This window comes from Leptosomus discolor, chromosome 20 (genome assembly GCF_034619465.1).
Source record: "Leptosomus discolor isolate bLepDis1 chromosome 20, bLepDis1.hap2, whole genome shotgun sequence".
In the NCBI taxonomy this organism is placed as follows: Eukaryota; Metazoa; Chordata; class Aves; order Leptosomiformes; family Leptosomidae; genus Leptosomus; species Leptosomus discolor.
Genome location: NC_141410.1, coordinates 7,601,055 through 7,617,830, shown reverse-complemented (window position 1 = coordinate 7,617,830; position 16,776 = coordinate 7,601,055). Strand labels below are relative to the sequence as shown.

The 16,776-nt window shown below is 56.2% G+C and overlaps 1 protein-coding gene across 2 annotated transcripts in view; it reads right to left on the bottom strand.

Annotated features, from left to right (window-relative positions):
- Positions 1-16,776, bottom strand: part of SAMD11 (sterile alpha motif domain containing 11) — a 123,806-nt gene that overhangs the window by 2,022 nt on the left and 105,008 nt on the right. The window contains exons 9-13 of one of the 2 annotated variants that reach the window (XM_086476189.1): positions 14,199-14,314; positions 13,756-13,855; positions 12,771-13,474; positions 5,410-5,534; positions 1,053-1,163 (exon numbers count right to left, since the gene is read on the bottom strand). In XM_086476189.1, the coding sequence (XP_086332315.1) occupies positions 1,053-1,163; positions 5,410-5,534; positions 12,771-13,474; positions 13,756-13,855; positions 14,199-14,314 (1,156 nt within the window). The remainder of the gene's footprint in view (positions 1-1,052; positions 1,164-5,409; positions 5,535-12,770; positions 13,475-13,755; positions 13,856-14,198; positions 14,315-16,776) is intronic. The other variant, XM_086476190.1, reaches the window with a different exon arrangement.

The following is a 16,776-nucleotide window of genomic DNA, read 5'->3' as shown; positions in this document are numbered from 1 at the left end:
GTGGAGGCAACTGAACTGGAAGTCGCCGTGACTGCCAGCTAGGGAAGGCAGGAGACCAGCACAGTGGACCTCCACAGGCAGAGACTTGGGAGCCAAGTCACAGAGGAGGAAAAAAAGGTGTTTTAAGAAGAAGGAGGAACATTGCTATAAGGGCCCAACAGCAAAACGGTCTGTTGAGGAGGAAATACAGTCTCCTACGAAAGGGAGACCTTGACTAACTCGACAGAGGCAAATACGGTTTCTCCTTCCAGTGTATCGAAACCCCAGTGAACAGCCAAGGGGGAGGGTGCGTGTGGGAGGGGGTGGCACAGCCCGTCAGCAGGACCAGGAGCTACGACTAGCAAGAGCTGCAAGCGTTACAGAAGGCTGTGACGAGCACAGCAGAGAAGGGAAAGAGCTGGGCCATTACTCACTGGGGAGAGAAGGTAATCAACAGATGATGCTGAGACTTGTTAAATGCATTTGTGCTTCAAGCCTCGCTAAAAAGGAGAACTCCAAGAGCCGTCTAGTTAGGAGGAAAATGAGCAGCAAAAGGACTTGCAGCCAGGCCAGAAAAAAAAGACACACCTGGTTCCCCAGATGGCTCCACCCCGTTCTTTGGGGACTCTGGGATGACTGTTTTCAGGTTCAGCTGACCTGAAACCATCCACCTCGCCTCACCTGCTTACAGCATTTCTTCTTTCCTGGCCAGTATTTGTGGGAACAGCCTCATGTGTCCTCTCTAGCAGGAGCTGGTCCGTTTGGGGAGTTTCCCACCGCCTCCCTGTTACTCCCCTCCCGCCACTTGTCCTGAACTATTTGCTTCTGCCCCTGGGCACTGAACACTGTCCGTGTTTTCTTCCTGCAACAGTTCTGTGCCTGCCTCCAGCTGAGGACACGGAACGTTTTGGAGGACAGATCCAGCTTTCTTGACACCAGAATTACAAATAAAGAAATGAACAATTACTGCTTAATAAATTATATTCAATAAACCAGGTCTCTTGACAGCTCTGTTCCAGCTAGGGACAACTTTTAAAGCGTGTCACTTGCTCCTACCCAGGAAATTTTCCTACCTGTGACCTGATCTTCAGCGCAGGTCCCAGTTTCAGCCCCATGTTGTTCAGTAAGTGCTCTTCTGTCAGGAGGGGCAGGGTCTCGCCGTCAATCGCCTGCTCTCGGAATACCTGGAAGAAAGCAGAACACGGGTCCAGGCTTAGGAGGGCCGGTGACAGCGTGTGATGCACCTCCTCTTGCCGTGGCGCCGAAGAGGCAGCCTCTAAGAGCCTCAGTGGTGGAGTAGGCGCGTGTTAATACACAGGAGGTACGTACAGTCCTGGAGCCACAGCTGGGAGCCCACACGTGAAAGGAGACGTGTGGGAACGTGAATTAGGGCTGTTTGGGGCAGTTTAGATAAGGCAATAATGTTTTTTTTTCTTTTTTTAACATTGGGATGGGGCATGAAGCTTTTTTTTTTCCTCTGGGGAACATCCCCAGGTTTAGCAACCAAAACAGCTGACCTGAGGAAGTGCAACGTTAGGAGCAAGCCCCGCTGACAGCGGACGATAGCAGATTTGAGGAAGAAAAGTGACATGCCCAGGGGCCCTATCCCAACTCCAAAAAAGGGCAGAAGACATAGGAGAAAAGACAAGAGTCTAAATTTTGGCAAATCCTAGGTCACTCACACTTGTGTGGATATTTGGAAAAAGTTGGCCCAGCAGACTTCAAAAGTATTTGCAGTCTTCAGTGAGGCATATGCCATTGAAAAGGAGGAACTTGCTTGTTCATGCATTTCCTTCTCAAAGCTGCTAATTTCCAAAACAGTCTCCAGGCAAAATACATAAACAGATCTGTGGAGCACATTCTGCAGGTTAGATGGATTCATGTGCAACACTCCGGTTTGCACCTTTTTTTTTTTGCTTTTCTTCTCCTTTGCCTGCCGTCTACCGCAAACAGCCCTCGAGCGCGCGAGCAGCCTGGGCGCCGCAGCCCGCCACGCTGCTTGGCCGTGACTCCTGACACCCAGAAGACCAACTGGGATCGGGGAGGATGAACCCTCCTCTCGTTGGTCTGTTTTAGCACCAGGCCCTTTTTCCCCCCAACGCCTCTACAACAAGCACTGCGGTGGCCAAGCGGTACCACCGAACGTGGCACGATCCTGCTGAGCCAACTGCACGGGCCTTCCAGCTTCCACGGACCGCGCAGCAAGTGTCCCACCCCTCTGGGTTACCTGAGCGAAGCAGACCCTGGTGACGTGCACACATGCCATCACCGAAATGACAGCAGGGCTAGAACAGACTTACAAAATGGCAGGTTCATATGAACACACTCTTAACACACCCAGCCATGCAAAAACTGTAGCGTTTTAACCCATTCTTAAGGACTGAAAAAAAAAAATGCTTTGTTTTGCCTCTATCTATTTCAAATGACAGGGTTTTGCAAGGGTTTTCCACCTAGTGTGTGCTGTGTTGGAAAGGTTAAGGTCTGGATACGTCGTCTTATTGCTCCATTCTTCATCCATGCAGCAGGGCTACACTTCCACCGGCCTCCCCTGGGTGCTTATTCCGGACGTACAGGCTCAATACTTCACGAGTGCCATCGTTTGGCCATTTAGCCAGCGAGTGCCCCTTGGTTCTGGGAGATGTCAGTCAGATATCTGCCTGGGTTTTCCTATTAAACCACACCTCCACTCCAGAGCGGGTTTTTTTTCACATCCCAGCTCACACTGGATGCTCTCCCAGCTGTGGGGGCCTGATCCTGCTGGCTCTCCAGGCCACGGCTCATGCACAGAATTACTGTTTCTAAACACTATGGCAAGGGAGGGGCTTTCAGTTCGCTCAAACGGCTTCTTTTTCAGCAGCAGACCGTAGCCCAGAGCCATCCCTCTGGAGAGCGGCAGTGGCTGTTGGAGCCAAGGCAGCCGAGCTTATTGCAAGTGTGGTTTATTGCTGGACCCCCCCAGGGAAGCTGCTCAGGACTGCAGCGTGTGTTTCTGCTCTCTAACCTAGCAAAACTTACTATACCCATTTCTTTGCCTTCCTCCGAAGCCAACGTGGCTGGGAGCCAAAAGCCTCCCTTCGCTCAGCACTCAAAACCCTCCACAAAAAGCCTGAACTTGAGAAAAGCATCCCCCCCCTGGGGCGTCCCACCGGTCTCGAGCCACTGCAGAGACAAAGCTGAGTATCGTCAAGGGCTGAAACCCGGCAACTTTTGGTTTTGCTCAAATTTTCTTGTTTGTCTGAAACACGTTTCTGAATGCAGAGCATACCACCGAGCTCCTGCTGGGTTTTCCTGGCAGGAGAAGCCCGCAGACCAGTGCCAGACCTCCCCGGCAGCTGTGGTTTTGGAGAAGAGAACACAGACAGCTCTGCAGTTTAGAGCCACGGAGCTGGGTCGCCCTTGAACACTGGCATTTTCACATAGTAAAAAAAAAAAACCTGTTAAGGATATAACCATAGTGCATAAACCCGCGTCATCCCTGAAGCCATGCGCCCCCTACACAACGCAATGTCGCAAGGCCACGACAGGAGGCTGTTTACAGCAGCTCCCATTATCGTAAAACATGGTGTTTGCAAGGCACCGAGAAGATTGCTGAACCTTTGGCTCGGCCAGCTATTGATCCCTTCCCCCCGAGTACCCGGGAGCTGGCACGGAAGGTGTAAATGGATGATCCTCCTGCAAGGTGGTTGTGTGGAAGGATTTCCGCACGTTTCCTCCCAGCCTAATTCAGAAGCTTCCAGGCAACTCTGATCTTCATTCCCCGACGCAGGAACGCAGACAAACCGCGATACCGCCACGGCACGAGCACGGTTTTGGGGTGGGGGTAACAGAGAACGTGAGTAGCTTTGGGTTTAGAGCCTTTTGCTTGAGCTCTCTTCAACGCACACTGCAGCCCACACGTGTACACTCCTGAACCCACCACCCATCCCCTTCTCATCCTCACTAAACCCACCTCCTGAACACGTGCAGCCACGTGCTTCTCGCTCCCCTAAACACCCATCCATCAGTGTCCTTTCCCGCCCTCTCTCCATAATCAGCAACTGACCCTTCTCTCTTGCACACCCCCGAGCACAACCCAAAGCTTGTGACATCCCTCTGGGGAAACGCCACACGTAGCCCAGCTCTGCAACCAGCCTCCCCTTTCCTACCCAGCGCCTCTCGCAGCGCTGGTTTTACGGGTGCTTTACCAAAGCACGTTGTGATGGGATCAGCACCACCGTTAGGGGACAAGGAAGGACCGGCTTGAGGCTGAAAGCACGTGATCCCGTCACCCGAGCGAGAAGGGGGGACGTGTGGGGCAATTCCAGGTTTCTGCTCCCCCGTCCCCTCTTGCAAGAGCACCCGCCCTTCCCCCCGGCTCCCCACCAAACCAGCGTAACCCCAAGGGAGTCGCTTCCCCGGCGCCCGAGGCGCACCCTGCTCTCCCAGCAGCGGTCCCAGCAGAAGCGGGTGCTGAGCTTTACCCTTCTCAGAGTGGCTGGGGGCGGGCGTAGCTCCTGGGGGAGGACACTTGCCTGAGGCGACTAACAGCAAGGGCCAAAGAGGGGGAGGCGGCAGATTTGCAGCCAGCCTGGACGTCAGACCACAGCGTGGCACTCCCCAGCTGTCAGTCAGGGAAGCTCCTCTCTTGAAGTGGCGTGTCCGGAAAAAGCTCCACTCCTGCTCTCCTTCCTCCCTTCCGAGACCTGTTCTCAGCCTAGGATGTCTCTGCTGAAAGGCTGGATTGTCCTCAGCTTTGGCCCTTTGCCTCTCTATCTCTGCTCCTTTCAGTCCCTCCCTTTTAGGCACACTAGAACCTCTTTACAAGGCTCTCCCAGCAGCTCAGGAGTCTGTGCCTTCGCAGTTGGTGCACTCTCTCAGTGGGGCATTTATAACGGACTCTAGCAGATGCAGAAGCAAAAAACCAGAGGGCTGGTTTTTGTATTGCCCCTCATGATCTCACCCCGAACAGGCTTTACGAAGCCCCTGTTCCTGATGGACGTTTCCACTCTGCTATAATGAGCTTAAAAATCAGAATCACCATCGCTCTGCAGTGTGAGCATGGAGGTTACTTTGATGCCTGTGCCAGGGCAGCTTCTACAGCACGAGCTGGCCAGCGAGAGGTCAGTGACACTAAGCCACTAACCACGTTCAACCCTGCAACTCAGATGCTCACTCCCAACTCCAACCCTCTCCCACTGTACCCTCTCCTTTCCTTATCCATCTGCAAGGCCCATCACACACCGTCTTGGGCTCTTCACTGGCAGCAAGACGCTATTTAGGAATCCACTAGGGAAAAAACCAAAAAGCTTCAGGCCCTGCAGGGCTCCAAGATGCACCTTCTCCTAGGAGGGACAGCAAAATCGGCACGGATGGGGGGGGCGGGGAAGAGAACAGGGGCTTGCAGGGAGGAGGTTCCTCCCGTCACGTTCCTGAGGCTGTTAGAAGATTTACCTGAGTGTACTCGGTGCAGCCAGACAAGTTGGACACAAAGCTGCACACATCCTCCACCGTCCATTTGCTGATGTCTTCCAGCGCAGGGCTTTCCTCACCATCCAGAAACAGACCTCCCATGGTGCCTGGATTGTTTGGAGTTGGGGAGGGGTAGGAGGGAGGGGAGGAGAAAGAAACATAAATCATTAAAATCCCACACGGACAACAACTAGCCTGCAATCTGAATATTTTTCTCTAGCCACACATTCATCTTTAATGACCTGTCAATTAAAGCACTGGGCAGGGTCAATTCATAGGCCTCTTCCTCCTGGAGGTCCCCAGCTTATGAAGGGGGGCAGGGGAAAGGAAAAATCCTAGCTAATGCATTTCATGTGTTTAATGTTCTTCAGCTGTGGGGAAGAAACAGGGGGAGGGGAGAGAAAAGAAAAAAACCCTGAAGGAGTGTTTCTCCACATGCACCGCAAAGCGGAAAACTCTGACTGCCCTGTGGGTTTCTTTCCCCCAACCCTTCTCCTGGCTACGTGCTCCGAATGATAACAGGCCCCGGCACCTCTCCCTGGTGGCCCACTGCCTTGCCAGAGCGTGAATCACTGGAGAACGTCCTGCTCTTTCCAAGTGCTCCTTTTCAATCCAGCCCAGCCCGAAATATCCATCGGATCGGTCTGCCCCAACGCAGCCGCTGCCTCAGAAGACGTGTCCTGCACGCCAGAGCCGGAGCCGGGCATTTCTCCTGGCCAAGCGTCTGACGGGTGACGGGACGACCCCTGCCAGCCCCCGCGACACTCTGAAGACAGCACAGCTCCGTTCGAGCCGATATGTCAATTCTCCGCAACGCAACAGCGGTTCAGGTCCCAGCCCTGTCAGCGGAGACGAAGGTGATGGGATCCAAAAGGGTGGAAGAGAGCCTCCCCCCCCCCCCCCCCCCCGCTGCCCTGTACCGCCGGGGCCTGACAGCACGGGACGTGCACGCGGGGAGGAAACCGGAGCGGAGCCGAGAGGAGCTGGAGGAGAGGCACAGGGGATAGAAACGGCAGGAGGAACGCCAGCCAGGTAACTCCTATCTGCCGTAGAGTGTAAAAGCAAAAATGCAGGAACACCTAATGGAGAAACCGAGCTCCAGAAAACACCACTTGGCCGGGGGGGAAGGCGTTAGGCGCCGTTAACCTGGGGAACTCACTGCTGCACGGGATCCTTCAGCCCAAGAGATCCACAGGGCATTTATGGGGATGGGAACATCCACGATGACAGCGGGTAGAGAAAGAGTCTAGGAGGGGTATAAACTGTTACGCTTCAGGGCACGAAGCAAGAAATTACCAGAAAGAAATATTTCTCCCAGGGGTCCATCATGACAAAGTTATCTGTCCTGGAGGCTTAAGGTTTTTCCCTGAGGTGCCTGACCAGCACCACGGACGTAAGCCCTGGCCGCGAGTCCTTCGCTCCTGTCCACAGCAGGCGGGACAGCACTCCTGCAGGTAACGCCAAGATAAAGCAGGATGCACCAAAACCATGGTGGGGAGCACAAGCCCAGAGGACAACGAGCGGCCGGGGAACGCAGCAGGTCAGCGGCGAGAGGCGCAGGAAGAGCCAACAGCAAAGCCACACGCCGCGTCTCCGCTCGCGAGCTGGCAAAGCCACCAGCACGGTCCGAGGTAACAGGAAAAGGACAGGATTTACAGAGGAAGTTATTATGCCAATAAGATGCTTTTAAAGCAGCGGCAGCCTGCACAAGCGGCGGTCAGACGCTATGTAATCATTTCCACTCCCGTTCCGCTCCCAGCTTCCTGCTTCCCTTCCCAGCCTCACCCTCCGCGCTGGTCCTGCGGCTGCGCCACCGCTTCTCCTCCTGGGGAAGGAGACAGCAACGTCTGCTTCAGCCAAAACTGCAGCCCGCACCCGTGGGCATCTCGGACCGCAGCCATCGCACAAGGAGCCTCCCCGATGCGAGGGGGCCAGCCGCTGCTCCCCAGTGCCCCCGGCAAACGGGGATGAGCTGGGCCTCTCCTTGCACGCACGGGCCACCCCGAACAGACGAGCGCCAGCACGTCTTGGCTGGAGCCATGGGGAGAGACAGGAGCCCTCCAAGACCTGCTGCCTCCGCCAGCTCTACCTGTTCCTCCGGAACAGCGACGGGGCTGTCCCTCTCTCCCCACGCCTCGGGACCCAGGCACGTCTCTGCAAGCCTCCTCGCCAGCGCTTCTCACCAGCCCCGGACCCTCCGGGCACTCGCTGTGGGCATCAACCAGGCTTTTCACACCTCCTTCACAGCCTTAGTCTCTACCCCAACCTTTCCTTCTTGCCCTCTCCCCTCCAGCCCAAGCACCAGCCTTGCAGGACGCTCTGCTCGCTGCTCCCCGGGACGGCTCTGCCTGGCCCGTGACGTGCCAAGCTCGTTGCCCGCCCCGCCTCGCCACCCTGCGCCCCGCTGGAGGCCAAGCAGCTCCTCAACTCTCTTCACCTTCTTTTTCCAGCTAGAAAAAGCTTCAGATAATTTGGGGGAGGGGGGGGGGATAACAGCTGCAGAGAAAACAACCGGCTTTCCTGCGAGCGAGGCGCCCGTCAGCACGGGAGGTGGAGGCAGAGGCTGTTGCCAAAGAGCCAGCGAGCACTTCGCTTCCCCTCGCCACCGCCAGCTCCCAGACAGACAGATGGACACGAGTCCTCATTCTCATTCCTATCGCATTCCATTTTCCAGGAGCCAAACTCACGGCTGCTTAAGTTAAAACTCACAAAACGCTCAAATGGCTGAGGGCTTTTTTTTTTTTTTGTTACCTTTTTTGCTGTTTTGGGGAGGGTTTTTCTTTCCCTTTCCCAGGGTGGGGGGTAATTCTCTTTCTCCTTTCTGGAAGAGCGGCTGCAGCTTGGTAAATAGAGGAAGTGAAACCGAACTCAATTATTCCAGGCACAGTCAATGCTCGGGCGAGACACCTCCATCTGCAGCCAGAGCAAGCGTCTCCGAGGGGATCTGACTGTAACAGCCAACTGCTTTAAAATTAGGCACTTCCTTATTCCAAAAGCCAGCCAAGGATTGAACTGCAGCCACGCAGGGCTTGGGAATGAATTCTCCAGTCACCAACCAGCCAGAGCCATCCTCCGGGTGGAACCTCCGCCTGCACGGAGAGAGGCTGGTCGGTCCCCGCCAGCCACGGGCACTTCGCCGGGTGCCCACCCCTGCGGGCCGAGATTCAGCCCAGTTGCTGCATTGACAACGGGCAGGGACGAGCGGGAAGGTGTGAGGCTTCCCTGCGGTCCCTCTCCTGCACGTATGCTTGCAATCCCGGAGCCACGGGATCATTTGCAGGGTTACTGGCATCGCCAGCAGAGCTGGGCTAGCGACTGCCGCTCCTGCAGAAGCCTTTCTCCTCTGTGGCCTCCTTTCCTTTGTCTCTTCGTGCCCCCAGAAGAAAGGGAGGGAGAGGTCGAGATGCACACAGATGAACGCACAGTAAGCCTGCTGTGCCCAAGACTGAGGGCAAGACAGGCCTGCCTGATGGGAACAAGAAATATTTTCCACGTACCCACACACAGAGAAGTACAATATGGCCAAATTATTTATCTCAGAGTTTGTTTTCCCTTCCCACTGATACCAGGGAAACAGGGACTGACTGGTGGAAATATTCCTAGGAGGGGGAAGGTAAATACCAATACTTCGGGTTCCGGCCTATTAGCAATTTCTGTGCCACAGAACTTAAAAAGCTGGAGGGTGAAAAATCTATTTCCACTGAAGTTAGCGGCAGAACACCCCTGTTCCCTGCAGAAAAGCCCCAAATCTCTTGGTGACCGCAGAAGAGCTCAGCCCTAGGAGCTCCAAAGACTCAGTCCCCATTCTGTGTACTCAGCACCCCTGAAGTCGGGGTCGTGGAGCCTGGCGTTCGGGTGTCCCCCCCTGCCCTTTTGCTCCCACCTTCGCTCTGTCACCAGACTGAAGCCACCAGATGCAGGAACAACCCCAGGAGGGACTTCTGTAGGACGACACCGTAGCTGATGACAGCGGTCCCTCTGGCCTCCGTGTGTATCTAATTTGCAACCAGCACAGGACCAGCCCTCAGCACACTGCACCCTTTCTAATTTTAAAAGTCCCTAGAGCAGAAGGGCTCCTGGCCTTCCTCCCGTGCCTCCTCGGGAAGACACCGCACCGCCTGCTCCATCCCTGTGCGTGGCTGCACCCACTCCCCGCTGCTGGGGCAGCCCGAATGATAACAAATGGGTGCCAAGTGGCACCTTCTATTGTACTAATGACATGTCACCGGGTCCTGCCGGGACTGCGAGGAGGCATAAAGGGCAGCATCTATTCCCTGCCAGGCCTCCTCTGTCTCGCTCGGTGATAAATGACGGTCTGAGAGACCGGTAATGGATTACAGAGCGTTTCACCAGATGGGGCCCAGTGTGTAGGGACTGAAAAGAATCCATCGTCCCAGGCCAGCGTCTTGTGGACAGGTGTCCACGTAAAAGCCCTCGCCACCCATGCCGCAAGCCATTTATAATCTGCCTCCCTCCTCCTGACAGCCTACTGCTTCCCTGAGCGGGTCAGGGAGAGCAACCCTTCTGGCCATCCCAGTAAGGGAAACCTCTGCCGCCGCTCCAGCCGCCAGGCTGCAACGGGGCCGCACGGAGACAGGCGAGTTTCTGCTCCCGGCGTCACAGGGGACAATCCAGGTGCCAACTGGGAGACCAGTGCACAAAGCAAACCCGCTCTCAGCCCACCCACGGGTTCAATCAGTTTTGCTACCGCTCTCTAACCCCTCTCCCACCGCACCCTACGCGCGCGCCCCCTCCTCCCCGCACACCGGAGAGGGCTCGGGTCGTGGAGCGGCGCTGGAAGCCTTGCGCTAATTGCTCTCCAGACTACAGATCGATAGAAGGATTTTAGCCTCCTGCACACTCCATCCTTCACCTTTTCCAAAGGACAGGGCTGGAGGAGGGCGGTGAGAGGAGGAGGAGGAGGAGGAGGAGGGGAGCAAGGCTGCTGAAACCTTGACGAGATGAGGTCATCGAGCAGCCGCCAGATCCCCAGAAGGCAGCTCCGGGAATCGACCCAGCTCTGGCTGCCTCATCGATATTCTTCCCAGTAGGGACAGAAAACAGCTCTCTGCCTCCAAAGGAGGAGCCTCCCCTTGCTGGAAAGACCAGAGGAACTGAGCCTGAAACTCAGCGGTCATTTTCAGCCGGCCACTTCTCTCCTCTCCTCCCCCTGGCTCTTCCTTTCGCCCTGCCATGTTACCTGCCCTGTTTAGTGGTGACTTTACAACACCAGCCTCCAGGGTACGGCACAGCATCGCGACCATCCAGGCCAGAAGAGCCGTCCTTGCGCAAAAAAAGCATTATGGAAATTATCCGGCACCGGTGGGTGCAGTTCTGTCTGTCCTCAGGTCGTTTGTGTTCCCCAAGGGCCAAAGTAACCCATTTTTTCACTGACACCCGTTACCCCAGCACACCCCACGATCCCCGCAGCGTTTGGATCAATACAGCCCTCAATTTTTCAGTTGCTGAACTCCCAGCTCCCCTATCGACCTGCTGTGCTGCATCGAACGAGATGCCCTGTCTTCCCAAGGCTCTCGAGGTGAGAGCTTTTGCTACGGGGTTGTACAGTGCCTAGCACAGGGCCTGCAACTCCGCGCTGCTCTCCTGCAAACGGGCAATATTAACAGCCACGGCAGCATGTGAAGCTAGCCCAAAGCAAAAGAGCCCTCAGGAAAAGACCTACAGCCCTGGACCAGGCTCCACAAATCAGAAATGCCCGAAAACCAGGCAGTGAAACACAGCCCTGATCTTTGCCGAGGCCTCAAGACACGATCATGATATAAATTCGAAGTGATAATAATAAATGGCCTATTACAGTAACTCGTGCACGGCTGGGGGAGGGAGGAAACCCATCTACAATCCGGGCCTCCCTGCAGAGCCTCACACAAGCGACGAGCGCCACAGAGCCGTGCGCTTCCCTTTTTAATGGCCAGGAGAAAAAGGCTCCTGCAAGGCAGCCTCGGCAGCCCAAGGCAGCAGGAATATTTATCATGTTGGCCACCTGCCTGTCAGAGAAAAATCGCTTCCTCCTTCCTGGTTGGAAGGCAGCTCTAATGAGCGATGGGCAGCCGCCTTCACAACCGCGGCAGCTCTTTGCATAAAAACCAGGCAGCCTCGGCGACCCACATGCCATGGCCCTCCCCCCCTGCCCTTTCTCCCTCCTCCATGCGGCACGAGGTCCTTCCTCCTGCTAATTGCTCAGCCAAGTAATTAGCTGAGGCAGATTTTGGCTCTTGGCTAGGCTAGGGGGGCTGCCCCCCCTGCTCTGCCCGCAGGAGACCCCCGGGCAGACCAGCTACCGGGGTTTGAAACCCCACTTTGCACCACCTCGCTGCTCCCTGCTGGCTCCGGCCGCGCCTGCCTTTGCTGCCCAAGGGATGGGCCGCTGGGGACCAGAGAGCTGGCAATGACCTCCCCGCCTGCCTGTCCCATCCGACTGGCACCAACCCAGCTATACCAGTGCCTGGAGACTGAGAAATACACCGCAGGCAGGGGAAAAAGTCCCTCTGCCTCTGGAAAAGGGGCGCAGCAGCGGTAACTCTGACACCTCTGAGGGCGTGGGGCAGCCAAGATGTGCAAGTCACTGCTGGGGAACTCTGACGCCCCACCTCCAAGGTGCTGTCTCACATGCTACCCTGGAAAAGTCCCAGCTAGGACACTCAGCAGGGAGGAAAATGCCGCAGCCTTAATCCTTCCCTTCCCTCACCTCATACCACAGAGGGAGAACCGAGCGTGGGGGAACCAGCCAGCCACCCTCCAGCCCTGAACAACAGCCTCAGCCTCGCTACCAGCCTGGGGCCTCTGCTCACGCAGGGCAGATCCCAGCCACCCTGGGAAGCTCTCCTTCCGTTTCTTTGTCCTGCTGTATCCGGGTGTTGCTCTCCCAACCTTCCCCTCCAGTCCCCACTGCTTGGAAATCCCATGAGCACAGCCCACAGTCTTTACAGCCCTTCAGGCCACCCCTTCCACACACTTCTGGCCCTTTATGTTGTAGGGCAGCACCTTCCAGCCAATTTTTCTTGCCTCTCCCTGAAGCCCCCTATAATTTACTGACGTCTGTCCTGAAACATGGCTCCCAAAGACCCAAGCAACTGCAATTAGTCCATCGTACTGGGATCTCCTTTCTCATGTGCTTGGGACTCGCTTTGTCCCTGCAGGCCCTCTTTACGACCCTTGATTCGCTTCATTGCAAATGAGTCCTTCACGCTAATTAGAAGAAGGTACCTGGTGCCCTGCAGAGAAAAAAGAACTACGACCACACTGCAGAAGAGGAAGGGGGAAAATTCCCACTTTTATCACGCTGCTCCGGCCGGTAACGCAGCGACAGGCCCCCGTGCACTCACCTGCATGGAAGTACGGGCTCATCGTGTAAGGGAATCCGAAGGGCAGCGGCTGAGGCGGTGGGATGGAGGCTGGCGGGAGGTATTTCACCTCGTTTTTGTTGATGCCTGGGCCAAGCAAATGGCTGGGGGACTCGGCGCTCGAGGAGCTGCAGGGGGCGTTTTGGCCAGCAGCCGCTTCCCCCAGCTCCTTGGCCCCCTCACAGACCTTGCCCGTCTCTTTGCACTCCTTAAGCTCCGCGGCCGAGCTGCTGCTCTCAGCCTTCAGGCTCTCCGGCTTCTCGTCGCTCACATCCGCGTCGCTCTCCGAGTCCTTCATCTCCTCGTCGTTACAGTCTGGCGCCCCATCCCGCGCCCGGGGCTCCGCCAGCTCCTTGGCCTCGCTCAGCCCCTGCGGCTCAGCGCGGTGGTGGGCCGATTTTCGGCTGCCCCGCCGGGGCTGCTCCTTGGGCGGCGTGGCGCTGCTGGGGACGCTGGGGTTGAGGGACAGCAGGGGAGTGTTGTTGTGCCGCAGCACCAGCATGGCGTTCCTCCGGGAGAGCTCCTCCCGCAGCGGGTGGCCCTCGGGGATGTCGTGCACGTTGCGCAGGGCCGGGTGGTCCGGGGGCAAGCCAGGATGCAGGCTCAGCGGGTCACCAGCCAGTAGCCTTTGCCTGTGGAGATTCTCCAGCTCCTTCTGGCGGATGATCTCGGCCGACATCTCCAACCTGAAGTGGGAGAGGCAGAGAGGGAACGTCGGTGGGGGTGGAGAGGGCGTCTGCGAGTAACGTGCTAACCCCCAGCCACGCGGAGCCAGAGCTCGCGGGATCAAGGGGTCGCCTCCGCACCCACACGTTGTTTCCACTGGTCTCACTTGGAGTCTGTCGCCTGTGCACGGCTCATCCAGCCCGGTGCCCCACATCAGGGGGCCCACATCTGCCTTGCTGCTAGGAAAGGGAAGGAAGAACCCAACCCCAGCCCCGGCAGGCTGGCCCTCTACAAGCTTTACCTTGCCAGGTTTTGTTTCCGTAGCATCTCTTGCTGCCGCGCAAACATCTCTGCTTGTGCCGGCTGTAGGAACCCATAACCTGGGGACAGGGAGAACAATAATGCAGGGTTATTAATCTCAGCGTTGGCTCTTTCCTAACTCAGGGCCAGCTCCCCAGAGGGCTACCTGAGCAGGAAAGGGCAGCTGAGAGCTGCCTGTCTGCTCTAGAGCCCATCTATTCCCTCAGTGCAGTCTGCTGCTGAAACATGGGACCGGGGAGGCTTGTGGGGATTAAAAAGAGAGAGCAGTCAAAGCAATCTGCTCCTATCGCTGCAAAACAAGGGTGAAGTCAGCACAGCAGTAATGGGGAAACACAGAAAATGGGTCTGGGCAGTCTGTCACTGCCTGCACCTTCACCCTACCCACGTCTCCTGGCTGACCACAAGCATCTCCTACGGACTCACCTGGTGTCTGGCACAGAGCTGAAGGCACCCCGAGGAAAGGAGGTCTCAAGTGGGGTCCCAGGGCAATATGGGGCGCATTCTGGGGTGACAGCAGAGGCGGTGGGTGGGATATCTCCCTGCAGAAATCAGAAAATAATTCATGGTGAAAACCTGGAGGCTCCGTCCACAGTGCCCAGAGGGCCCCGGCTCAGGAAGAACACCCTTTCTGCAGATGACCGGCATTCTGTACCAGAGGCTGTTCTGGGGCAGAAAGATGCCGATTCATCCATGAGTTAAACTTTTAAAAGGGAGAGAAAAAAGACAAGAAGTAGAACCAGAAGTGGAAGAACGCAGCCAGGACTCCATAGGTCCCACATACTTCCCACCTTGACATGTTTGCTTCTGTGGCCTTTCAGCTGGGCTGTTCAAAGGGGTTTTGGGTGCCCAGGGCCAGCAAAGGCAAAGCTGAAGATGCTGCATCTGCCCGTCCCCTTAGCAAGTTTGGGTTTCTATCTCAACCACCTCCCAAGTGAAAAGGCGTTCTGTATTTTGGGAGCTGGAGAGCGAGTCTGGGAAGATGTGAAGGCATCGCTGGCATGCCCTGCAAAAAGTCACGGTCCTAGCTGGGACAAGGGATGATCTTTAATTCTGCAAAGTTGTGAGGCAGAGACAGACGGACAGGAGAGATGGGGAGTGGGATGCGAGCAGGAAGAGCCACGGGGTCAGTGGAAAGGAGTACTAGTGGAGAAGGGGTGGGTGATGCTGGCCAGAATGGGTGGCAAGTCTGGAAGAGGCAGGTTTGAGGCATGGGGGAGAGGACAATGCCTGGAAGCAACGCAGGTAGTGCTTGCTTGTGGGGGTGGGGGGAAAAGGGAAGGAGGAGGGAAAAAAAAAAGGAGCAGGAAGGGAATAAGAGCCAAGGTCTCTTCCATTAGTCAAATCTGCCCTGGGAGCCTGCAAGCAAATCTCTGCTTTCCGGCTGCACATCTCTTAATTCCTTTTGATGGCCACTTACAACATTATTACCTTCACCAGGGCATCTAGAGGCAAAGCCAAGTGCTGTGCCATTTATTTTCATTTTACAGTATCTCCCTCTAAAATCTGCTTCAGGAGAGACTGGAGGGCAAGAGAAAGGGAGCAAGAAGGTCCATGTGACTTTGCAACAAACAGACCATACGCACAACCACGCTCCCCCTCTCAGTGAGGGGATGACGTGCCAGTGTGGGATAATGTGTGAATCCCAGCCATCCCTGGCTCCATCCCACGCAGCTGGGGATGGATTACCACCATCGCTCCAGAAACGCCAGACGAGGACTCTTTGGGAACGAGGCGGGCAAGGAAAGGATTCCTGTCCTTTCCCCAGATCCTCCCGGCGCAATTTCACCCTTATTCTGTGCAACCGCCACTACAAAGCCATCACGGCACAGAACGAGCTGAGATTCCCCTCCGAAATTCCTCCTTCTCCCTACCCCTCGCCCATCTGCCTGTCCCTGCCTCCCCGCTCCCCGTTTGTCTCTACTCCCCTTCTCCCCTTCCCCTGGCTGTCTCCGTCTCTCCTTTCCTCCTCCTTCCTCCCCTAGCTCTCCTCTAAACTAATTGCACAGCTCGCTGTGTCTGGAGGAGAGCCACAGATCGATCCGTCGCTGTTGAAATGTTAATGCTAATCGTATAACCGCTCCGCCAGCACCTCGCACTTCAGTGGCAGCTCCAATTAATCTCAGGTAACGCAGCGCGTGACCTTCGGCTCGGAGCCGGGGCAGCAGCCAAGCGATGCTTATGTAATTACACCATGAAGTGTGTAATCACCTGCCCTAATCCCCGAGGCCTCACAATTAGCCGAGGCCTCGGTCGCTGGGCTGCCAAGTGCTTTGCCACCCCGGACAGCCTGCAGATGAATAACGGACAATTAAAGCGGCATGACGGGGGCTAGGAGGTGTCCGTTCGATCGTAATTAGCTGTAATCATGGGGAGACGAGCCTGGCAGACGTGCTGTTCGTTTTATAAGAAGCAATTTAGGAAATCAAGTCGCTTTTAACTATTCCATGGCCAGGCAAGCAGCGGCCATGCCCTCCCTGCCTTTTCTACATGCAGAAGAGGGGATCCTGTAGGAGAGAACAATGCCCAGCAGCCCCAGGTGAAGGCTGCACACAGAGAGCTCAGAAGGAAAACGCTAAAAACAAAGAGAGCTTCTTGATTTTGGCCAAGGAGAGATTTTCTCTGCCCAGGAAGCACACTGTTCGACGGGGATCAGGACTGGGTGCTGGTCAACACAAGGTCCTCCCTTTGGTGGCAGCCCAACGTTCACCGCTTTTGTGCTTTAGTGTCGCACTACAGGGCCTAACGTCGGTCCCTAAGGAATTCTGCTCGAGACCCTGCAGGTCCCTCTGTCCTCTCATCAGAGCTGTGCAGCTTCCCCACCTTTTGGGGCCAGGGATGAACTCGTATTTTGGACTGGTCAGCGAGCGGAGCTCCGGCTGGGGAAGGGGGACGGTGACATGAAGCCATTGCTGCGGGACCCGATCACGGTGCCACGGCTGAGCACAGCGGCCCGCGGTGGCTCGGAAGGGGCTGGAGGTAGTTGTAAGAGGGGCTGTAAGAA